At 35.8% G+C, this 27,223-nt stretch overlaps 1 protein-coding gene across 1 annotated transcript; it reads left to right on the top strand.

The window, feature by feature from the left end:
• Window positions 1–11,988: 11,988 nt before the first annotated feature.
• Window positions 11,989–19,368, top strand: LOC133528786 (cuticle protein 5-like). Its single transcript, XM_061866251.1, has 3 exons — window positions 11,989–12,144; window positions 17,792–17,993; window positions 18,800–19,368. Exons 1-3 carry the CDS (start codon window positions 12,133–12,135, stop codon window positions 19,192–19,194), a joined length of 609 nt encoding a protein of 202 aa, XP_061722235.1. The 5' UTR covers window positions 11,989–12,132; the 3' UTR covers window positions 19,195–19,368.
• The last annotated feature ends 7,855 nt before the right edge of the window (window positions 19,369–27,223 follow it).

Below are 27,223 nucleotides of genomic sequence, written 5' to 3'. Positions count from 1 at the left end.
AATATTATTTATATTGCAGTTAAATTAATGTATTTTTATAATTTTTGAATCAAAGCGAAGCGTCAAATGAAACAGCTGACATTTTTTGTTCTGACCATTGCAACCTAATTAAGTTGTTTATATTCAGAGCCCAGTTCAGATTTAACCACTGTTTAAGGTTTTGATGCATCGTAATATACGTGGTTTCGTGATTTTACCAATAACGGTCGTTGCACCATAAATGTAGGTTTTACCGAACTTCGGGCTTTTACAGTAACATAATATGTATAGAGCGTAGCGTTGGTAGCCTAGCTGCGACTTTCAATGACTTGAGGCGGCGAGTTCACATTGATAGATATCAAAAAGTGACAAGTAACACCTTGCAAAAAATAGGTTTTACAAAAAAAAAGTTCAAATTCTATTTGAGTTATAGTTTTACAAATACCGTTTACATTTTATGTACAAACACATAAAAAAAAAACAATTTTTTTCTGTGAAATTGACCCAAACTCATATGACATTTTTTCCTTCTTTTGGCCTTAGAAATGCGTGGTTAAAATTCTCGGGTTCCTCGTGGGCATCTTGTATGTACATATGTATGAGCGTGTAACCGCTCGTGACTAATATAGGTACAGCGATAAGACGTAAACCTTACCTGCAGTAGTAAAATCAGCTGGTTATCAACTGCATCTGGATAATTGTTACGTATTACTCTCGTTTACGAACAACGGACGTAAGTGGCCGTAATAACGCCGTAACTACTAATTACAAGTAGTTTATTGTCTGTTTACATTGCTTTTACAAGGCGGTCATCAAAATTCCACAGTTGTTAGATAAAACAATAACTTGTAGAGTTGGGAAAAGCAGTTGGTAGTGTAGGCAGGAACTCGATTCTTTTGAGTCGAAATTTGAAGACTTCAACTCGTTTTTAAGACTTAAACCAAAAAATACTCTATAAAGGAATTGTCTCGGGACTAAAAGGTTCAGCGCACAAGTTCGAGTCTTTTAAGTCCCGAGACGATTTTTTTATAAAGTATAATTTAAGCGCAACTCAAAATAACTAGAACTTTCGAATAGACTCCGTCCACAATTTTACAGGTTTCATCTAAATAGCACAAAGAAAATAGGCATTATTGTATTTTACATGAAGACAACGCATTTTGATTTTTCTTGTAAATAAATTGAGAGTTATCTGAAATGGATCAAGTCTTTTCAAAAGACTCGGGTCTCTTACAAATTAAAAAGAACGTTAGCTTCGATGTAATCAAAAGAGTCTGAAAAACTAAGTCGAGTTTTAAAGCAGAGGACTCAAAGGACTCGAGTCTTAACCAACACTAATATGGTATTACAAGCGCCGCCAGTGGTCTAGCGTGTGACTTTCAATCCGGAGGTCACGGGATCAAACCCCGGCTCGTACCAACTCGTTTTTCGGAAGTTATGTACGAAATATCGTTTGATATTTACCAGTCGCTTTTTGGTGAAGGATAACATCATGAGGAAACCGGACTAATCTCAATAAGGCCTATGTGCTTTGGGTTGGAAGGTCAGATGGCAGTCGCTTTCGTAAAACTAGTGTCTACGCCAATTCTAGGGATTAGTTCTCAAGCGGACCCCAGGCTCTCATGAGCCGTGGCAAAATGCCGGGACAACGCGACAAAAATGATGACCAATTAAATATTATACAGGATGGGCGAGTCTTTAACATTATACTGATGGAATACATAGGTAAATAATATTTTATTCAATGTTGGTTAATTTTTTCTATTATTGCTAATTTAGGTATTTTCTAGACTAAAATAACATTTAAGTGATTATTGACTAAAAATTAATAATGAGGTTATTTAGAAAATGTATACTCCGAAAACAAGTCGTTTTCGATTCTAGAGTATTGTTTCGTCCGTACCCTAGCGTTAACTAGAAACCTTTGAATAACATTCAACCGTCAGCATGTCTATGCAATGATTACCTCCCATAGACAAACTAAGCGTATACAAAGACCTGTCGGCCTAGCCAAGGTGACAATCGCTATCGCTACGACAAAGAAACGATTTGTGTTTATCTATTACTCTTCTATATTAGTGCGACAGTGACAGATACGTTCCAACCGCTACGTAGTGTAAGCGATTTGCATGTTGGCTACGCGGTCTGGACATCCTCTCTCATGAGATAAATATTAAACAAAGATCAATAAAAAAATGTGTTTAATTAGGATTCCGTATCAAAATGGTAAATAGGAAACCTTATGGTGTGACTTGGTCCGTCCGTCTGTCTGTCGCAATTGCTAATATGTAAATATAAGTATATAGAAACCATCCGTAACTCAGGAACATGATAAATACACAAATAAATTCCTGTACCAGGATTCGAACCCGGGACCTTCTGCTTCGTAAGCAGTGTCACTACCGACTTAAGCTAGAAGGCTGTTCGCTCGAACGATGACTCGCCTGGTACGTAAGTGATCTGGAACTCTACAACATTTATGAATTCTAGATTTTATTACACAAGTTTAAAACTAATTTTCATTCCAATACGCAAACATTTGAAGATTGCGTAAATATTCAATTTGACTGGCCTAATTACAGAAAATGACAGTGTTTACGACTAACTTTGTTTTAATAGGCTATCGATTGTTTGGTCTCGTTAAGTTTAAGTACAGTGCGCAACGTAAATACGCAATTTTTCACTAATTATGTCAGTGGTGATCAAGCTATTAAAAATATACCTACATACAGTTTTACTATTTAAGGCGAAAGTGGAGGACCCACACGAAATCGCATTTCATACAAACGTAGTCCCCATTTTTCTCTCTGGATATTAACATTTTGGCACAATTTGTTGCATATCAACCATAGCTATGCCTATACGTTTGATTTTTATTTAATTATTATTTATTATATTATAAGAGTTAGGAGCATTTAAAATTTTGTATGAAATCTGTTTTTCGCTCCTAATTTTTATAAGAATCAAAAAATTGAAAAAAATCAAATTATATAAACATATTTTACTTTATGTCCAAATCCAATGAGGAAAATGGGGACTACGTTTGAATGGAGAAGCGGCCATGCCCTTTCTTCTTAAATTTAAAATATAATTTTTTTTAATCTTTGGAAAAAATGTTTTCGTGTGTCCGGCTGTTCTCCTCTACAAGTCACACACATATCACTTAACCGATTGTTACGAGTATAAAATCTATAAAATAAACCTCTTCAGACGTGGACGACGAATGTAAAGTAGGTTTTTTACCTCAGGCATTGTGGGATTTTTTTTTTTGTGCAAAATGTCCCACTTTGCCATAAAGACGCTGTGACAGGTTATTCGTATGAAAATACAAGCAAATCTCATTCTTATGGTAAGTGGGACATTTGACTAGACTTCAACAAATATGTTTTGTATTTACTTGATTATATATAGATGCAAATCGAAAGATCGTTAAATAGACAATAATGAATTTTGGTTTTTAGCCATAAGAATACTTGATTTTTTTTTCAGGAAAGTTAATTAGGTAAGTCGTGTATTGAGTCCTATAGGATTATAGAAAATATTCAAGTGGCATAAAATATCAGAAACAAATAGTTTTCACGAAATTTACTTAATCTTTCTAACCAATGTTACCTTAAACTTGCCATGCCGCCCTTAAGGCGAATTCCTATCTAATAGAGATCTAATAGAGATAGGAATTCGCCATACAAAAGACATCAACGCCGCGGCGTCAGACCTCGGTCTCAGAACTCGGTAAGCTTAGATTGCTCACTCCATACATTGATAAAAACCCATTTACTGACCGAGCGTTAGCGAAGGTCTACGTTTCAGCTGGAGCAAAGATGCTTTCGTATGTCCGGCTGTTCTCCTCTATAGGTCGCAATTCTCAACAGCTTCACATGAAATTTTGTGAATAAATATTTTTTGTCGCTTCAGTTTTTGGAAATTTTGCCTAATGGCGTAGCCATACAGTTATCCAGTTTAAAGCTATCCTCTTCAGGTCTACAGGTCCCAATGCGAATAGAAATATTTTTAAAGCCAGCTTTGTGATATGAGATATTATTTAAGCTTAATAAGTATTAATTTTAAAGACAGTTTAAAACTCGTTTATAATAAGGTTTACCATGCCTCCCATACAACTTATTATAAATAAATAACTAAATCAATGTATGGAGTGAGCACTCTAAGGTTAAGTACTTATTTCTCCATGGTCGTGGTTAGAATCGGTTCATCGAACAATTCGCGTGCATTTGCAGATTGTAGCCGGTTCTCTTTTGTTTTAATTACCAACCACTTACTGACAATATCTTACTTTTATGTATACGACGTTTATAAACGGTTCCGAATAAAATACTGAAACGACAATTAAACTTGATTTGATTTGCCAATTAAGTTTCTAATACCCATTTATAAACGTTAAAACCGACAATAATAATAGGTTTGTACTGAATTTATAAAATTGCCCTATGACATTATTGAATTTTGCTTAATAAGTAGCTACTTTTTTATATATCTACTACATCTGTGGCAAACAACCATACGGCCCGCCTGATAATAAGCAGACTCCGTAACCTAGGGACGCCTGCAACTCGAGATGTGTTACATGCGCGTTGCCGACCCTAACACTCCGCATCCTCGTTGAGCCCTGGAAACTTTACTTACCGGCGGTAACACAACACTATGAGGTACTTTACTGGTTTTCGGCCAAGCCACATATCTTGACTAAGGTAAGAGTTTGTGAAGTTAGGGCTTGTAGAGTTAGAGCGTGTAGAAGAGTTAGAAGCTTGACTCTACATGAGATTTGATAACTTTTTGACAGTGTCTCGTTTTGCCAACATTTTACATGAAAATGTTTTTGATGGGATAAAATTACTTCAAACTGTACAGCGTTTAACAATAAATATTATAGTTGTTTTAATAACATATATTTACCAATCGCTCAACATAATAAGGTTATTTCTAGTCCATATTCTAGTTATTTAAATTTACACAATCCACAACGGGTAGGACTCAGCATGGGATACATTGTGTCACGCGATAATATAACCTAACAACATTCCAATAAGCACAAACATTTAGGCTATTTTCTACCATGCTGTACCACCAACATTGTATATTAACGATCAATCAAAATAACCATTAAGGTTAGAGCAAATATACTATAAAATGTTACAAGAATATATGTACACTACTAAAAAACAAATAGGCCTCTACAAGTTCCAATAATTAATGTTATTTAAGTAAAAACAAAATTAAGACCTGATCCTCACAGATCCTGGGATCTGTAGGATCAATTTTTAATCACTAGCACATTCAACCTTAATTATAAAAAAAATGTCCCAAAACATTTTATGACAGATCCTGGGATCTGTGAGGATCAATTTTTAATCACTAGCAAATTCAACCTCCCAAATAAAACATTTTATGACAGATCCTGGGATCTGTGAGGATCAATTTTTAATCACTAGCACATTCAACCTTAATTATAAAAAAATGTCCCAAAACATTTTATGACAGATCCTGGGATCTGTGAGGATCAATTTTTAATCACTAGCATATTCAACCTCCCAAATAAAACATTTTATGACAGATCCTGGGATCTGTGAGGATCAATTTTTAATCACTAGCACATTCAACCTTAATTATAAAAAAATGTCCCAAAACATTTTATGACAGATCCTGGGATCTGTGAGGATCAATTTTTAATCATTAGCATATTCAACCTCCCAAACAAAACATTTTATGACAGATCCGGGGATCTGTGAGGATCAATTTTTAATCACTAGCATATTCAACCTCCCAAACAAAACATTTTATGACAGATCCTGGGATCTGTGAGGATCAATTTTTAATCACTAGCATATTCAACATTAATTATAAAAAAAATGTCCCAAAACATTTTATGGAGATTGTAGTTTCCCTCACGTCACGCTCATACAAGTGATTTTTTTTCATACTATATGACGATTCTGAGTAGAATGAACCCAAGTCCTGATTTGTAAGAATCAGATTTTCAAAATTTATTTTAGAAAACGCCCAATTACCCCTTTCGTTAAACCTTTTCGCTTAATACACAGCCTTTGGTCGTTTTAAAGTGGAGAAGTCCGTCTGTAAATGATGATGCGCACTATATACTGACTAGTGGATCATCAATGATTTTACAGTACATATGGTGATACTTTCCCGCACTGGTGCGGGAATAATCACTTTCCGTGCCTATGTTAAAATTTTAAGGTCCATATGTACTGTAAAACGTTGTACGATACACGTGCGAATAGGTCATTCGCAACGAGTGGGGATAAATTAAAACACGACCGAAAGGAGTTCCTACTTTCCGCACTTGTATCGTAAATAACTATTAACAACCTCCCTCTATGAACATAACAGCCGTAATGGCCATTTAACAAAGCAAACGGAATTAGAAAAGGAGAAAGAGGTAATTAAATGATTTATTATATTTTCCGATGGCTGTTATTTTCCCTATGTGCGGTGGGCTGAATAGGTTTGTATCATAATTACAAAAAATACTGTAACACGATAAAAATATTTTGTAACTGATATTTGTAACAGCTTGTATATTAAACGTAAGATATCTCGATCGTACTGAATAAATCAACCTGTATGGTATATCTATAGTAATTTATAATTATTACTTTTTTGCTAAATAGCCCATAGCCCGCGCATTGCCCGCGTGAGCGTAGGCGGACACCGTAACGTACGGTCCTTGCTAAATGTAACTTCAAAGGCCCTAGCAAATATGCCAATTGTAATCGACAAACGAAAAGAAAATGTATCGAGATGACAGACGCCACTAAAAGTCCCGTGACTACGAGTATTTCCATATGTTGTGGTCAGATCATAAAATTTGATCATTACATGCCATGAAGTGCTATTTTAGAATTGATGTTATGGTTAGGATTGACTTTTTCATGGTGGTGTGGCTAACCAATTTCAAGCAACGATCGCCACACCATGAAATGATCAATTCTACACTTTGACAACCTGTCTGGCCTAGTGGGTAGTGACCCTGCCTATGACCGATGGTTCCCTTACTAAAAACAAAAAAATATTACTTTGCTAATCCGCGAAAAAAAACGTGCTAGTTAATCAGTTCTAACCCGTTATACTTACTTGCGTATTTTTACATGCAATTAATGTTCCCACCCTCCCAACGCAAAAATAAATACGTAAATAAATATAACAACCACCACTAACTCGACACGTGTATCGCCTCTCTACGGGCATCCTCAGGAGATGCTGGAGATGTTGACGGTCCTACGCCCGACAACTGGGTCATGTCGAGTTTGGTACTTTTGGTGGTGGGTTGTTTCTGTATTTCCGTATTAATTTTTGCGGCCGGAGGATGGGAGGTGGGAACATTAATTGCATGTACAAATACGCAAGTAAGTATAGTGGGTTAGCACTGATTGTAATATTTTTTGTTTTAAATTAAAGTATCGCCTGATTCTATGCGTTATCATGTCAATGATGGAAAAATTCGCGATCGAAAAATGTGTCAGTCTCGGTAGCTTAGTTCAGTTAACAGGCTACGGGCCGAAATCTGCTCACGAATCCGAGTCGCCCCAGGCAGTTTTTTTTCCTTTACCCTTATTTAATGACCCGTATAAAATTGTTGTAAGCGGCTTCCCTTAAAAGTTTCCAAGATGACCTTTTAACTCCTTAAAAGTCGAAGGCGATACATCACAAGTATCACAATCATAATACTGGGCGCTTTTAATAGCTTAATCAACAACCCGCTGAGATGCCAAGGGCTCAATTTGACTCGAGAAAGTGATAGGTGATGTGAATAGGTACAATAGGTCCTCGCTAATCAGGCAGGGCAAAAAACCAGGTTTCCGGATTATCATCTACAGTCACGTCTGAAAATATTGATACGAAAAAAGTACCAAAAATATGTATACACGACTTTATTGCCCGTATATTAAGGTAGTGTATACATATTTTGACGTGACCGTACAATATGATTATGTTATAAAAATCACTTGCAAATTTGATGAAACAGTAAAAAAACAGTGAAGTATCTCTTCTTCTTTACTCTTCTATTACAATTTTCACCCGATTTCCATATGTATGCAAATTTTCAGCTTCATCGGAAACTGAGAATTGGGTCAAATTTAATTTGAGCCGAAGATTTGACTCGTACAAACATACTTAGGTACAGTCACGTCTGAAAATATCGATACGGAAAATATGCCAAAAATATGTATACACTACCTTAATATATGGGCAATAAAGTCGTGTATACATATTTTTGGCAATTTTTTCGTATAGATATTTTCAGACGTGACCGTACATTGCAAGTTAAATAAACGCTTGTTAAAACAGGGTGATCCTGTGGTGAGATTAGTAACAATACTCTATGTTTAATTTAGATTATTTTAGAAGTTACATAATTGACATTAATAAAATAACAAAATACTTACATGTCAATTTATTAGAGGCATTACATACTAGATCACAAATGTATATAGTTTCACTGTTTCACGAATTCTATTTCTTTAAAAAAATAGTTGAAGTGGTACACACCACGGCAGATAAGTATAATTATCAAAATATTTAATTGTTTTGTTAATGGGGAACCGCTTGCAACCTTACAATTATGTGTTGAAAATCTAACCTTTGGCATACCCAAGTCTATTTACGGAAAACCCACCTATTACCGGCACCATATTAATTATGAACACCACAAGACAATAGAAGTGACGATACTATATAAAAAAAACTAAGTACCTGTCAATGCCGACGACAGATGTTTGGGTTGTCAATAGATGGAGGTATTACTCTGCTTTCAAACAAATATCTCCCCAACCCAAAGGTTGCCTGGAAGAGATCTCTCTTAAGCGACAAGACCGCCTGATGTTACCTTTATCTAATGGTCCTTGTTTATGTTTCTGTACATGTATTGTAAACAGAGGTCAATTCGACTTGTTGTAGGAAAAGTAGCACTGTCAAATATTTGAATGCGCCGAGTCAGTTGCAATATACTATACATCCTACATATGAGTTTTTAGGGTTCCGTACCTCGAAAGGAAAAAACGGAACCCTTATAGGATCACTTTGTTGACCGTCCGTCCGTCCGTCTGTCTGTCAAGACCCTTTTTCTCAGAAACGCGTGGAGGTATCAAGCTGGAATTTATATCAATTACTCAGGTCTACTGTTCCTCAGAGCTGTGAAAAAATCAAACTTCTTAGCCAACGCAATCAAAAGATACAGCCGTTTATGCCTCAAATTTTCGACACTCGCAAGGGAATTAAAACCTTCGGGGTACTTCCCGTGAACTCAAGAATCTTGAAATTTGGTCCGAAACAACGTCTTATAGCACAGATAAAGGAAAAATTGCGAAAACCGTAAATTTTTAGTTACATCATATCAGTTACATCATTTTTAGTTACATAATAAAAATATTTTTAATAATTGATATGAGTCGATTGTCGTGATGGGTGAACTTTTACTTACTTATATACCTACAGGTTTGTACGGAACTCTCGGTGCGCGAGTCCGACTCGCACTTGGCCTTTTTTTTGAATATGACGGCAATGTTAAATAAATATTACAGGACTATCAACTAGAACCCTATAAAGGTTTACCGTAAAAACCTGAAGGTTATCTATTTTTAGCCGGAAATGTATTACTTCCATAGTAAACTCAACATATAATAAGGCTTGTATTGTAGGTACTAGGCGACGATATATACAATAAAAAGAAATAGATAAAATACTTAAACTAATATAAAATACTATAAGATAAAATAAAGTGTTTTTATTTTGAGGTCGTAAAAAAATAATGTGTTTTTATTTTGAGTCCCGACTCTAAAATTAAGTGTATCTGTTAGGTATATTCGGGTTATTCATTCATTCAGTTCATTATCATCACACCTTATAGTTTTTAAAGTTGAAACATGCATATGTTTTCTCTATATGGCAAGGACATTTGGGTTCTAGAACAAGTTCCGGCTTAAAACCCTTCGTAAGTCGATTTAGGAATTAAAGCCATTGATCAACGTAATAAATGGACACAGTGTGGACATACACCTGACCTTTTGAGTCTAATCGGAACAATGTTCGACACCTTCACCTAGTCGACAACTTTTGGATCTTAATAGAGAGTATGGAAGAACAAATCGTGACCCTCGGTTTATCACGTTACTGATCTGACCAAACATAGGAATATCCAAAGGATGCTAACTAAAGATTGAACTAAACATGTCACTGCGGAAATTAAAAAAAAAAATAGATGATCCGGATTTTTTTTACATTTTATAATATATAAAGGGAGTTCCCAATTTTAAAAATATATTTTTTTATCCTCGATACAAAAATGTGAGAAGTTTCTGTATTTTTTGATATAATATAGTACAATTTTGCCTTTTCGTGCTATATAGTGGTACCTAGTAGTTGTAGTTAACAGACATATTCAAAGTAACATACAATTCATTTAATTTCATTTATTCCTTTATAAAACAAGAGTTATATAAGTCAAAAATTACAGTATGTCACATTTAAAACCATTTATATCTACAATTAGTAGGAAGTACAAAGGCGAACCCACCCCTTTAAGGGATCTCTTACAGTTAACCTACCAACGTATACTAATTATAGTAATGTACATAAGTTTCGTTTTTAAATTAAGGGGTGTAATAAATTTATGTATATAAAATATTAAACAACGTAAATTTACGAATACCGATAGGTTAATAAAACAAAACCCATTATTTACACGAAGTAAGTTGGTACCTAATTTAAGTAGAGTTACAAGGTGGCGTTTATAGGTATATAAACTTCGTCAGACCATACTAAATGTATGAAGTTTGACGCAGTTGAGTCTGAACGCAGTCATATAATTCGAGAATGACCAAAACATAGCACAGATTCTTTTATCACAGTTTAAATTAACTGCTAACAATTTGAGGAATTACAAATAATCTACCGAAAAGAAAACCATAAGCCTGCGATATTAAAACGTAACACATTGAAGATAAACGTGCAAAGCTAAGCACAGGTAGTGCTGCAATCCTTTTGGAAAAATAATATATAATAATGAAATGAAAATAAATGAAATCTCATGGTTTGGAAAAGATAGCACACCCTTTTCGCAAAGGTCGAGTGCTGATAAAAAAAATTGCGAGCACACAAAAAGTACAGCTCAATATAAATCAATATCTTTTGTCATCATCAATTAAAGCTCTCAGAAGTCCTTTCCAAGACAATTGGATACTAAATCAACATTATCATCAAACTAGTGTTGCTTAAAAAAAGATTCGTGAACTCTCTGTAGTCTGTACCCATCCTCCAAGCCCTTTGAAACTTGCCATCTCACAATTTAAAGTTAAGCATCGCATTGAAAAATCCTACATAATTTTGTTAACTCCCGAAAAAAAACCTTAGCCCCGCTTAAGTCCTTATTTACACTATTTTAATATCCGCATATTTCCAAAAAAAACCTTTCTCTATGTAATTTAAAATAAATAGACGAAAGAGATCACTTTTTATAAATAAAATTCTAAGACTATCTTCCATAATATGTGTCGTCCCATGAAAACTGTTATCGATGACTATTATGACTTTGTAAAGTCACGTTAGACAAAACAGCCGTGCGAAACTGCAGTATTTACACAAACCCCTCTGAGACACTTTTTCGGTGCCATAACTTCTTCCCGGTAAAGCCAAGGGTCCGATCTTTTGAATGATATTTCGAATTTGTAATCTAATAATGTAGCACAATCCACTACAGTCCACTGAATTACGAGAGAATGTATTATTTCCCAAAAATACACTAAACGAAATATGACTTATATGTAAAGTATAGCATAATTTTGTTGCTAACAAAGAATGCGCTCCCAAGTTTCTCAGACCCATCACGTCCTCCACACAAGCACTAAGTCCACCCCGTCCGCATCCCCAAGTCCTCCGGAACTAGCCATCTCACAATTAAAACTGAAGCATTGCACTTGCTCGCTAATTGTTTCCAATTACAAGCCTCGTAGCGGGGTGCATCATATATAAGGGGGCGAGCCGTGTCCAAGCGGCATTCCGACTTGGGAGCTAGTCGCAACAACGTCGCACTTAGGCGAAAATTCCTAGGCGAGTACTGGTAACAGCAGCGCCTAAGCTAGTTCGTTTGAGATCTCCACCTAGTACCTAAATACAGTAATCATGCAGTCTATGGTGAGTGTTTTTGGTTTTATTCTAGAACTAGAAAGCTAAGTTTCAGTAATTTCCAAAGTAACGGAGTTTGGTTTTTGTTCAAAAAAATTCTTAAGGGTTTCATATTCTGTACCTATCTATTCAGCTTGTTTCAGTTTTATTTTTTTAAATTTAATGATGGTTTGACAATTTTAGTATAATTTTCTCCAAATAACTTTTTTACTTATAAGCTAACATGTATGCGTGAAACATAAACTTAATTAACACCTATTTCAAATACATAATCGGTAACTATAGGGTATATTACGCGAAACTCTGCATAGGGGGCGCCACTACTACAATCCATCACAATCTGAGGGTCTATCGCAAAACAAGAAAATCGAAATTTCGTTATCTAACCTCTTTATCACTCTTGCATATTCGAACGATAAAGAGGCAGATAACTAAATTTATATTTTCGCGTTTCCCGGTAGGCCCTGTGTAAACAAACCGCCTTGATGAATCAATGTCATTTTATTACCTGAGAAATCTTGTCAAAAAACAGTTTAAGGCACAGTATATATAAGTTACTCTCTGTTTTACGATGGGTGCTAGTGCTGCACTCTGGCGGCAGAACATTCCGGTAATACCCCTATTAACTGAAACTCCTGAAAACCAATTAGGTTAAAATCGCATTACCAATCCATCGCAATATTTCAGAATTAAGATCGCTAACACGAAACTGATCGTATAATTACTTCCCTAACACTTTCTTACTGAATAATGTAATGTCGATGAATCGGTAGAATACATCAACATATTATATCCTATTAAAAAAACTTTTCCTTTTCCCATATTCATCCAATAAAAAAAATCTTACGTCTTCGTTCTCAGATAATAAGAATTAAGGTAAAGCTTTTAATGCATACGCAGTTTTAATATCCCATCACATCACGTTTCAACAAGTTTATATGCACACACAAAAAACAACTATTTAGTAACCTATTTAATCCACTCTACTACGTAAAATAAACAGTTCGATAAGCTAAATAAGAACTAACAAATTTGCACTCTAATCTCTAAGTCCCAAGTATTCGTAATGGTAACATGTAAATTTAATAAATATATACGAGTGCTGCTACAAAAATGTAAATTTAAGTAACCTATCCTATCAACATGTTTTATTTAAATGAGTAACAAATCTTATCATTGACGCGGAGTAAGCTCGTAAACTAACTAGACAAATAATATTAAAATGTAATGCAGTTTCATGCAAATGCACGCGTACAGTGGGCGGCAAGATTCATGTATTCATGTTCAAGCCGCCTAATATCGTATAAATTATCGTATGAAATTCCTAATCAATATGTCAAGGTCGTCATTTAAAAATGCACCTAATCGTAGCCATATGACAGGTGCATCCGGTGTTTATTAATGTCTGAGGTTCATCTAGTTAAAATCTATTTTAGTTTTAGTTCACCCTCTGGGTTGGAAGTTCAGATGGCAGTCGCTTTCGTAAAAACTAGTCCATTCGCCATTTTTTGGGATTAGTTGTCATGCGGACCCCAGGCCTGAGCCTCGGCAAAATGCCGGGACAACGCGAGGAAGATGAAAGAGCTAAAACTATTACAAAAGATAATTTTCATGTATTAAACGCGATCTATCTAATTAATCTTGTTAGTTCGTCCGAATGCAAACGGAGTAGTTACTGGTAAAATACTAAAATCTCCATTAATATGGTACTTTCATACTAGTCAAAACAATTTCTTTTTTCGAAGTGTCGAAACGATTAGCCACCATGGAGTTTATATGAAAACTGCGCAAATAACGTCACGGTCAAATCACCTACTTTTTAGAGGTCCGTACAGAACTTTGTTCACGGATCTCTTATGGGACCACTTCGGTCTTGAAAATCGGTTAAATGCGTTTTTCTCAGAGACCGTTTGACATAGATATTAACAGCCCTATTCAATTTAGGTGTTAAATAGAAATTGTGAAAAAAGTATATAACTGCTTGCTACGTTTTTCTAATAATTATCTGGTGCCTGGTGCTTTATTTCGTCCATGGTGTGAGTGTATTTTAAACACACGAAACATCCCTATTTATTTATCGTATGGCATTTTCCAGTAAATCCAGTAACATCCCTATTATGTATTGACATAGGTTTAAAAATATGCAAGTCAAAAAATATTTTAAAAAATTAGTCAGGAAATGAGGCTAAGGTTCTACCGCGTTGGGCGCGCACATCCTCGCATCCGATAGATCGTGGGCGGGAAACTGAGTAAGCCTCACTCAGTGTTAAATGCTTGTAATTAAATACAGCTGATTCATCTTCTACTGTCTAGACTTGCATGTGTTGAATGAAATGGAATATATCGAATGTTGTCCGCACTTTGATTATACTTAACTGAAAGCTCTCTCTCATGGTTGATAATATATTTTTTGGCGTCAGCACTGCTCCGATATTAGCCTGTAGCATTCTTATGTAAACAATAGTCGTGAACCGAGGTTTAGTGACAACTGTGACAAGACTATTTATGCACCTTAGCATAACAGGATGTTAGTAAATTATAGAAAGCCAGTTACACATAGGCGGTAAAAAATATTAGCTGCGCAACCCGGGACACACGGCGGTCAATCAAGCGAGTAATTTGAAATATTTCAATAATCAGGTTTTTCTCGTGACCTTCGCGAAACCATAACACTTCCTCACGCCTTCGGCTTCCTCCGTTTTGCAACCAAATTGCAATACTGGTTGTGCACCAGTTCGTCGAATGATAATTCCGATCTATTGCAAAAGGCTTTTGCAACAGAATGCAAAAGCGGCCGATATGAGGCCCACGCCCATAAAATCACGGGGCAACCTGCTTTGTCAGATCCTGGTTCCCTCGTAAATACGTAACCTAACAAGGTCCCATTTCGCATTCTAAAACGCGCCGGTTTGCAAAACGCTGTTTATCGATACTAATTTAAAATAACCCATTCTAATACATATTTTCTATAACTTCTTAAAGCCATTTTAACAGCGGTATTTTACTGTATGCAACATCACCTACTAAAATTAAATGCTAGAATATATCATGTTAATGTAAACACAAACCTAGTTAAAAATAATTAAAAAGAGAATTACCTATACTTGGTCTGGTTTCTACTGGACCACACATTGCTTCTGCACGAAATATGTAACAATAACTTGCCATTACATTAAAGGTTAACGTCGAAACACAATTCCCTATTTAAGAATTACCTACGAGAGCAGGGCGGTGGCTATTTATCATTGCACAACCACCGATTGTTAGCAAATGGCAAAGCCAGTCATTCAAAATGAAGCCAATATAAACTTGACCACACACGTCTCCGTAAATCCAATTTAAGGTACGCATTATCCGTGTGCTTGTCGTAATGTTTAGAAAAGGTACTAAACTTTGAAATGGACCGATATTTGGACCACAGCCGCTGGGGTTAGCCACCTATAATGAGATGTAATATGTACTTAATTGCAGACATAAAAACTCTAAGCACCTGTTGAGAACAAATGTGTTAACTCATGCGGTAGAGAGATAAAAAGTAGGTGTTACACTTACATCATGTCAGCCAACTTAATAGCTAATTATTTTCATTGTTTATCGGGAGGCTTGATAAGATCGAGTGTTGCGATTTTCTAATAAGCTCACTTATGACAGACTCTGTTATTGTATCGAACCGATATTTTGAAGCGATAGCTGATCTAGATTGTTTCTATCCAATAAAAGTATACGAAGCAGAAAATAAGCTTTAATAATACATTTAGAAATATTATTAAGACTGAAATGCCAAACATGTTGCAATTAATTCTTCATTTAAACGACGTTTAAACAATACACGGAACACGGAAGTTGTAAAGGAAATGTTCGATTGTTTCCCATAAAGTGATTGAAGGATGTACACAGACAATGGGATTCCGTGAATCCTACTACCTACGTTAATAAAACAACAAATATAAGGCTAGTGACCCATGAGGTTACAATTTCAACTTACATACAGTTTTCAAGTCAAAACAGATACCTATCGTTGACAAAAGAGTTCTATTTAACCGTTGGTCAGTGCGTGACAAACGCAACCATCTTACCGATTTAGTTTAATACAATGTTAGACTTGAAGCTTAGTATATATTATAATTCAGGAAAGGTCGGTATTTAAACCCCTTCAACACTCTTTCCTCCTCTTTCCAATGTAAGCTTGTTACTTTGGATACGTAATACTAGTTGACATAGTTCAATAATAAAGGGTTTTAGTATAATTACCAGCACTCTCACTATCGTTCCGTGGACCTATAAATAGCCCGATAAATTACTCGAAAGTAGTTCTGGAACTAGTTTACTTATTTAAAGCTTTCCTGGTGCAGTTATTTTATCTGTCATCTGCGGTGCGTGCCGCCGGGCCACGCCCTCGCCCGTGCAACGCTCGAAAGCTTTGCAAAATCCTTTTAAGTATCTATATTTTGTAATTACAACTACTGTACTGTACTGTTGTGGCAACATCCTTCAGTATGTCACCGCTGTTCAAGAGTTTCATTGGTCGAGACAAAATATAATTATCTTGGTTGTTAGTGTTGTTACATGGTAATAACTAGATAACCCACCCAGTTTTCCAAAAAGGCAATAAGAAAAGACCACATCAGAGCCAAAAACAAAGGCTCAGGATAAAGCATTATCTCTCTCGAAGACACAAGAAAAATATATACCGACGATGGGAGCATATTCCAAGATTTTAGCAGTAATCGCATTAAACAAGAAGAGGCTATTTAATTGCTGAATCATATGTAGAAATATTTATACACGTTTCATATCATCCGAAAGCAGTTGACATTGATAAAAAATCCGCAACCTCTGTAGTTCAAAGCACTTTTTCGAAATCTCGTTACGCTTATAATTTAATTACCCCATTCATATGTTCTCCATTTCACACGCACTGTAACACTAACACACTGTAAAATAATTTATTTCACAACGACCCGGGTATGATCGCATGTAATATTAAATGGTCCGTGTTGTCCAAATCTCATGATCTTTTGTAAACGGTTGAGCAACTTAGCGTTCTGTGTGACATTTCATTAGAACATTTTCCCTGACGCATACCTTGATAGGGATCGCCTGTCACCTGTCCACACTGATGGATATATAATTGAGAATAACACGATCTCCGATAAAGTGAAATGCCTAATCCGATGTCACAAACTCGGGACAATCTGGTTTCACTTTTAATTAAACGCTGACAAGGAATCTGGATGTTACTCAATCGAGAATTCACATCGGTAACTAACGACTTTTTTACATTTTGCCTTAATTTGAAATGCTATTGTAGTTATCATTGCATTACTGGCAGATTTACTAGCAGTTATTTTCATTATCATTAAAGGCAGCAGCAAAGTCATCCGAGATTATAATTACCTTCGGATCTACTAGAGTCAACGAAAAGTATCTTTTATGTCATTAATCAAAATTACTATGATCGACTTAGAAACTTAACCGATAAGTGCCATCCCAAGCCCTGTTTCATCTGAATTACCCGGTCATATTCTATTTAGTCAAAATTGTTTGAGTACGTCTTAAAGAGACTTGTAATTGACTTAATCTACATCAAACGCTGACTCCTAAATATTACAATGTCCTTTGAAACTGTTCCACTCAATAACATTTCTATTTCCAGATTGTTCTCGCTGCCACCCTCTGCCTGGCTAAGGCCTCTTGGCTACCAGCGCCCGTGCAAGACACCCCCGAGGTGGCGCACGCCAAGGCCGCACATCTGGCCGCGCACGCGCAGGCCTCCACCGCGCACGGCGCGTGGGCGCCGCTCGGACACGCCGGCATCGGCCTGGGATACGGTGGACATTATGGCGCCCCGGCTGCTGGTGAGTTGGCTCATTTGCACTGATCCTAGTAGTACACAACGAAGTCCATGAAATCGATGAGTTTGCCTACCGACTAGTACCTAACCTAACCTTAAAATTACAAAATAAAATAATTTCTCAATGTATGGAAACATGAACATATACATGTTATGTTAGTTCCTAACAATAAAATATATCGTAAATATATTTCTGCTACGGTGATCTACTTAAATAATTATTAGTTGAAACTTAATTAGGCGAAACCAGAAAATTGCCTAACGAACATTAATTAATAATGGAAACAATAAAATTACCCTAATCACGCCCTTTTGTGAAATTTTCTTATTACTGCTCTAGTGAAATTTATTTTATTAAATTACGTCACGCATTATCTTCCGAATCTATTCACCATTCTGAGCATAACACACGCACTAGTGACTCGGTTTCGTGAACAATAATATCTTTATTTACTAAAACTACTAAATAAATTTCAAAAATTTAACGCTTTTCTACACATAGATTACGTTATAGTATTCTATAGTTGAGTTCAAGTGGGCGTAAAGAATTAAGATTAACGCATAAGTTTAACCTACATATGCAAGTTGCGGTGGTTTATACTATTTGCTGTTTGCTTGATTGACTCAGACTTTTCTAACTAAACCATAATGTAATTTTTTTCTTATAAATAGTAATACATTGACAATAGCACTAATATACCCACATAAATCAAAGACGACTAATCAATTTTTTTAATACGAGTATTAGTGTTGTCACTATGTATCCTCAATCTGTAGATATTTGATCTTAGTCAATTGTTCATCGTTCAGGTCTCTTGAAATACGGCCCCGCCCCCCTGGCGCACGACGGCCGCGTGGTCGACACGCCTGAGGTCGCGCACCTGAAGGCCGCGCACGCCGCCGCGCACGCCAGCGCCGCGCACGGTGCGTACGCGCACGGCCCCATCGCGCCGCTCGCCTACCACGGCGGCGCCGCGCTCGGCGCCATCGCCCACGGCGGCTACGCGCCCGCCCACGGCGGCTACGGCAAGTGGACCGGCCCCCCGGCGCACATCCAGCTCACCCATGACGGACAGTACGTCGTAGACACCCCTGAGGTCCAGCACGCCCGCGCCGCTCACCTTTCCCAGTACGCTCACGCCGCCCACGCGGCCGCCGCCGCACCCGAAGAACCCTGGGGCCATGGCGCTCACGGCTGGCACTAAATCCTACCTCTGACCTTAGCCTCAACACTGCCTGACTCTTTATTTTGATATAAAATAGAGAAATGTAAAAAAAATGTTTTACTGTGTATAAAGAATGCGAACTGTGTATGCAAACTGCAACTCTTGTAGAGCGAACTTGCGAAAAGTAAGAATAAAAAAAAACGAATAATGTAAGCTTTTGTATTTATTTTTCTGTTTCCCTTCCTTTGTTCTTTAAACAAAACCGAATTCCATTGGCTTGATACCTAAAAGCGGGATTCCACCAGTGTGCGGCACACTGCTGGAATCCCACCTTAGACCTACACGGTCACCTAAGCGTGTCTGTGCCTGACCGGTATAATTAGTTGAGACATGTACATTTTGCCACACAAATTGCCTATTAAAATTACACAGTAATTATTAGGTACTTGTTAGTTAATATAGGTTCGAATGTATACCAATTTGCAGTTTAGTGGCACGCATCAGTGACTTAACTAATAGTTATGTCAACACAGAAAAATGCTGTGATCGTTACAAATAGAAATGGCCTAGGTCGTTCATTTTGTAACATTATACCTGAATATGCAGCAACACATGGCGAAGGATTACGAAAATATACTAAATAAAATAATTTCGACCTTTTAGGACCCTCTGTCAACTGTCAAGATCTTACATTATAAACTGACTATCTAATTGTGGTGATTTTCATGATACTATTCACCTCAGGTGACAAAAACTAGAGCAGTAGTAACCTGTCCTATCTAATCTACAGAATTAATTTAGTAACTATGGCGAGGGAGAATGCGCATAAAACTGAAATGAAAATTAAGATACCGGAAAATGAAAACTTTCGGTTTTAATTATTTCTGAAATAATATTACTTGTACCATGGACTAATTAATCTACCTACTAGTAGATTAGTCCATGCTCGTACTTATATATTTTTTGCCATACCAGCTTGGAAAGGCTCCCTTTTCACTTCAAAAACGAATAAAAAATAGCATTTTATCCGTCCGCCTGATGGTAAGCAGTCACCGTAGCCTTAGGACACCTGACACACCAGAGATATTACATGCGCGTTGCCGTCCCTTTAAAAACTAGTACACTCCTTTTTTGACGTACTATTAATAATATGTAGAAAGTTTGTAAAATAATCTACCAATTGTGTATATGTGTTTTACTTCAACACATTTGCTTGCTATGTAGGTACAGTCAAGTGTAAAAATATGGGTGTACACATCTTACTCAAAAATATGTCCCATAGCATCTTATTCCAGTGTAATAAGAGCGTAATAGTACCATATTTATGAGACGATTCTCTCGATACATATTTTTGCAGCTGACTGTACCTATACAATTTTGCAGTCGCAGCCCGTAATCGACAAGTTCATATTTTATTCGGCAATACCCTACATACCCACGAGTAGAATAACTACTTACGTTCTGATAAATCGATAGATAAACATCCCATCGTCAACAAAATGCACCCTAGGATTGTAAATACCTGAGATAAGAGAAGCGAAATAAATTAAAATACTCGTATAATCTGATTTTTGCATTCGCGCGGATCATATTATTGCGATACCGTCAATTTTTTTTCACCAGGTCGTAATAAAGGCTCTCTTTTTCTTTAAAAACTAATTACAAAGTTGCATTTTATCCACAAGAGTGGCAAATAAATCAAATGCAAATTTTAAGTTGTGGCATCATATATGTTGGATGGTGGAATTGAATTTTAAGTGATGATTTTGAATGACAAATATTTAATAGCTTTCATTTGGACTTGAGTTGTGATGATTTACAGGCAGTATTTTCCTGGCGTTAGTGTGGTGAAAATTTTGTGTTTAACTCGGTAAAAAGTTAGAAAACCCCCGTGTCTTGAATGAAACCCTCGTAACGCTCAAGATTCCACTTATGGAACCACTCGCTGTGCTTGTGGTTCAACTTTAGAATGTAATATTTCTCTTGCACGAGTATCAATATTAGCACAACAACTTTGCCTGCTTGTAAAATAAATAAATGTTTCTGTTGTTATGTACAGGGCTGTATCACATTTCTACCACACACAGTTATGAGCCATCTTCACAGGAGCGCTATTCTGATTTTTAAACGTGTTATGGTTTTGATTAGTGATGCAACGAATAGTACTTTTAGGAATACGAATAGCACTTTTTCTCATTTTACGAATATCAATAGTGAGATATAAACTTTACCGTTGTTGTCCCCATACAATGACATACGGACCGATTCGAAGAATGAGATACTATAACGATAAGTTCTGGTTTAGATAACTTCTCGTGTAGATATCGTTTGTATGTCGTATAATTGAGAGAAGCTCGATTCGGGCAACCAATGTCACTTTGACGTTAGAAATATCGTAGATAGATCTTATATGGATCACAGCGGAATCGAAATAAACGTCAATTTTGGCATGTCGTTTAGTTATCGATATTTTAAAGATCTTTCTAAGAACTTAAACGTGTCTTAATCATTCTTCGAATAGGGCAGATAGACCGTCAAATGCAAATATAAGTGTGTATACAAACTTACAGCTTTTGGACTTTTTCTTTTACATAAGACATAGTTTTATGCCGGATTTATTGTTTCAGGTCAACAAAATCATAAATAGATTTTTGAAAAATTGGTTTTTACATGAAATATGCATCGTTACCGGACGTTTGTCGTAAACAAACTTTCAAAGGAGAGCATTGCCGTGTAATTTCTAAACTACTCGTTCAGTAAAGCCCGTAGAGCCTTTACAATAAGCTGGTGTGTTGAAAAATTTATTAACACATACTTCTTAAATACTTCGCAGATAGCTCATAAAAGACTGGAGCCGAAAAACACAAAAGCATTTGTGTTGAAATTTAGTGCAATTATTTAAATCCTATAATTTATCTTATCTTCTAATCATGGCAACCGGTGCACACAATAGAAAATGGATTCAAACAAACATTCACCAGTGCTTAAGAAAGCTCCTGATGGTAATTGTCGACAAAAACGCAGATAAGAACCATTGTACCATGTTTAATGCAAATAAATTAATTATTACGTCAGCATTTGCAAAAACAAGAGTTCGAATAATATCAATCATAAATATATATATATATATTGTGCAATAAAGTTTAAATAAATAAATAACTAAATTAAATAAACACTAACATGCTCTCGGACATAAAATCTGATACCTTGCATAAAGTCTTTACGTTGTATATTATAACGATATAACTACGATTTCGAAGACTTGATAAGTAAGTATTATGTTTCTGGCAGCCAATAAAAAAGAGCACAAATACAAATATCATTTTTACCACACCAGTTCGTAAAGGCTTTCTTTATTATTCGAAAACTGATGAGAAAGTAGCATTTTATCTACATGTGTGGCAAAGTAAATTGATGCAAATTTTCATTTGTTTCCTTATGTTGGCTGGTAGAATTTACTTTTAAATGGTGAATTTGACTGTTGAATGTTTAATAACGTTCATTGGAATTTGATTTGTTTTAATTTTATTTGATGTTATTCAGTTAGTATGTCCCTCGCGTTGATGAGGTGAACATTTTTGTGTTTCACTCGGTGGCAAAATTTGTTTAACCCTCGTGCCTTGAAACCCTTGCATCGCTCAAGATTCCAGTTGCTACGCTCGTGGTTCAATTTTGGAATCTTTCGCTTTCTCTGGTATCAATATTAGCACAAGCGGTTAAACAAAAGTTTGCCCCCTTGTAAAACATATAACTATTTAACTATTCATACACCACGTAACTTACTCGACATTGTCTTGCCAAGCCAAATAATGCCCGGGCTTGTAAAACATGGTAGTTATTTGCCAAATAGATAAATAAATATTACCCAAATTGACTCCAAGTCCCACCAGATATTCTTTATAATAAGAGAGAACGCAACCATCAAATTTATATTGCGTTATAAATTATAAAAATTACTTTTCATTAAAATTTAAGGAATCAAGCCGTACAACTTTTTCATTTTGAAATAAATAAAAATCGGACAGACAGACGGACATGACGAATCTATAAGGATTCCGTTTTTTGCCATTTGGCTACGGAACTCTAAAAACATTAAATCCTGAAACTTCTTTTTCGTCTTCGTATTTCATAATCATTTCAAAATTTATTTATTTCTAATTTATTTAGATATAATGCTGATTTACTGTCAATTTCTAAATTATGGTATATAATTAGCATGTGTCATCATCTCTATTGTGACTGTATGTAGAGTCCCTCTAACTTCGTCCAGCCCAATAAGCTCAATTAAGAACATTTTTTTACGGTTCCTGCCCAGGATTTCCAAAAACGGAACAAAAGTGTCCGGCAGAATCCGGAAAATCTTTAAAACTCTTCAGGCAGGACGAGGCTAAGATAAAGGGAACAGAGTTGCACCGACTTTGATATGACGAATAGTGAAAGTGCCATTATAAATGTAATATTTTCATAGTAATTTGACGTTTATGGGGATCCTTCCACACTTTCTTTGGAAAGTCTGTGCAGAGACTGCAGTTAGCTTGCTCTGATTCAAAAATAATTCGCATAGTGTAATAGCCTATAGTAATGTAACGGACTGGTGTTACGTTTAAAGACTTTGCATGAAGCACTTTTGCAGGCGCTATATTGTTTTTATAAAATGTTCATGGCGTTATTCATTAACGCGGTACAACCATAATCGTTTGTTTTAATCTGTCATTTTAGCTTATGTATGTATTCGTAAGAAAGGGATAAAACATAAATTAACTAATTGAGACTAGCAAAGTTTTATGAATAAGTCGAACTCTGGTACGAAACATAAAAGCCTCATTCTTGCTCTTGATAGAGCGAAAAATCTGCCGCTTCAGTAAAATACAGCGTGTATTTTTGATACGACCGCATAATCAAGGGGTATTTAGTTTAGGCTTTAATGAACACACTAACATAGGTTTTGTAAAAAATGGACGACTTTTATTTTTCCATATAAAATGATTTAGCAAGCAATGTATCACTAGTTTTAACTCAATACTTCGCATTAGATTACGCGACGTCACATCTGTCACAAGTGACCATGATGTACGAAATACATTTCCGGTCAAAATTTAATTATATACTGGCAGTTAAGACTAAATTAAAGAATTTTTCATAATTGTTTTATAGCACTAAAAAAAACCTACGTCTAGTTTAAGTTTGCGGTTATATCAAAAACATAAATAACTGTATATTTACAAACAAAAAATGTATTTGAGTAAGTCCCGTAAATTGGGCCTACTTTGCTCCCCTGGGTAATTTGTGCTTCTACAATTTTTTGTAAAGGAAAACTATATCACAACCTCATTTAAGAGTTACAATATGATAGTAACTAATGATGATCTACTTTATATCAGCATACCTATTATTATCATCATACCTACCACATCTACATCGGTGTGCGGGAATGTTTTACTCCAGCAAAAAACAGGTATAAACTATAAAAACCGATACTATTTTAATATTTCTAAGCGCATTTGGAGCTTGCTGTCTATTTTTAATTCATAGTATGGTAATTATTTTACAATAAACAAAGTTATAAATACACGCTAACATTCCCGCATCAAAAACCCCGATGTATGCATCATATATTTTATAATAAATAAATAAAATAAAATAAAATTTTAAATAAAATTTTATTTATTCGTTAGCATACATGATTTTTACAATAACAGGGTAGATGTCTCTTTTTAAGTATTCAGAGATACTTGTGATAAGAGACACCGCTCTTCCGCAGTAAAGTATCTTAACTAACAAAGGCGATACAGATTAACTTAAAAAACAGAAAATGATACTACATGATGAGTTGAGTAGAAAATAGAAAAGAAAATTAATAAATTTACAGGGTAAAGATGCCAGGTTTCCAGTTCACTTAAGAGGGGAGTAGGGGGGGGGGGGGTGTATGTGTGTGAGTGTGCTGTGCGTGTGTGTGTGTGTGTGTGTGTGTCTGTGAGTACGCGCGCGTGTCCGTGTGTATGGGAGAGTATCTGAAATGTCTGTAAATAATATTATCTATGATAGCAAATAGTGTATATAATAAAAAGCAACAGGATTTATCATATTACACAGAGTTTGATTTTATGATTAATGTATGGTATCTCACTTATGTTAAGAGATCTTCAATTTCGAGATAGCTTTTATGTTTAAGCCAATTGATTAGCATTGTCTTACACTCTTTGAGCCTCACAGGGTAGATGTTAATATTTTTATTTACCATGTTATATAATCTTGTAGATTGAGCAGTAAACTGTCTTTTTGCATATGCTGTGTTGGTGATAACTACGGGAATTACATTAGGTTTTCTACGTGAAGTGATAGGGTCATTTTTGTACATGGTATTTTTATGTTTCTTTAGTATGACATTTAACACGTAAAGTTTTCTTACTGTCAGTAAGTCACACATTTTATAAAGGTCAGTTGTAGGAAAAGTGAACGGCTTTGAGTACATGACCTTTAACAGTGCCCTCTGGGCCCTTTCGAGTTCAAGGAATTTAGTTTTAGTTTTTTAAATACGAGACAGGCATAGCCTAGTGCAGGTGTCACGGGCAATTTCTTTCTATAAATTTTTTAAGTTTTTATTAAATTTAAATTCGAATTTTGGATCAAAGTAAACCTTAATGCAATATTTCAGTCATCCCTGTCTAGAAACAGGAATGACTGAAATATTGCATTAAGGTGTTTTTGGGTAATTCTAAATCTCTTACGATTGTCGGTTAGGTAGTTCCGAGTCATTAGTGTACTCTGACGAGAATGAGAAATCGTTTATTATCAATTAGTAGTTACATCTTTTTATTCCCGTAGGATTGTGCCAGCTAACTTGTGTAAGCTGGAGGTGTCATATCACTAGTGTTGAGTTAAAGATATAGTATTTGTGCTCCATATGATACATTTACTTAATTTTAAGGGGACGATGAGCCACTGCCCCTTGGGGCCAGTGTCTCAAGTTTTTATTTGGTACATATAACATTTTGCCTATTCTATTATTTGTTAATAGTGGGCTATGTTCGCCGTGAGCTAGGTACCTAGCTCTGATATGAAAGAATTATGGAGGTTTGCTCTTGTGGTTATAATAGTGCATTGCTATTTATTACAGTGACCGAGTGACCGGCCAAGGTAGTTCTGCTAAGTACAAATTTAGGCCGTTGTGATTAGATGTAGGTAACCTTTAGAATGAGTAATAACCATCGATTTGTGTTATCAGTCCTCAATATGTCATATTTATGTCTCCCCGCATATAACACTTTCTACGTCGAGAGATCGGTGTCAAGAGCGAACCTCAGAGCTGCGGGAAAGCCCGAGGGTCCAGCATGATCGAATGTTTTTCTAGAATTTCCGAATAGTTTTTTGCATCAATTAAAATCCTACAAATCCAGGTAGACAGGTAGACCATCAGGGCAGGTAGACCAGGGGCCTTATTCGACATGCACAACTGTCAAATTTCGCGTCCACATCAAATCAACACTTGATTCTATCGCATGTTGATTGTATCAAGTGTTGATTCTATCAACTGTGGATATTATCATTTGGAACAATCAAAACTCATTCATAGAAAAAATAATCAAACTAAAATCAACTTTGTTTATTACTACTATACAGTTTGTAATGGCTCTGAACTCGAAGTGGATCGGTTTGATTTGATTGTCACCTGACTGTGGATTGCTAATGTCAAATTTTGACAAGTGTTGATTTTATTGCTAGACTTTATTGTCTATGGGCTTGGGCACCATCTTGGATTTTTTGACGTACGACAGGGAATACCCTTCCTTTCATACAATATATGGCATAGAGTAAGGCGTCTTTTTTTTTTAAAACATAACTTTACAAGAATCAGCGACATCTTGTATCCGATAGTATAAGTAATGCGCTATGAATAATGCGGCGGCGAGTAGTGAAACTATACCTGACAATGTCAATCAATTAAAAAGTGACCACACAGTTGATGGTCGATAAAGGCGATTATTAATTGAATTTTAACGACAATAAAGCACTATTGACATGCGATCTTTTTGTTGAACCCACACCTACACGTCGAATAATGCTCGCT

This window comes from Cydia pomonella, chromosome 20, assembly GCF_033807575.1.
Source record: "Cydia pomonella isolate Wapato2018A chromosome 20, ilCydPomo1, whole genome shotgun sequence".
Taxonomy (NCBI): domain Eukaryota; kingdom Metazoa; phylum Arthropoda; class Insecta; order Lepidoptera; family Tortricidae; genus Cydia; species Cydia pomonella.
The sequence above is the reverse complement of the archived record's forward strand: the minus strand, read 5'-3'. Positions and strand labels throughout refer to the sequence as shown.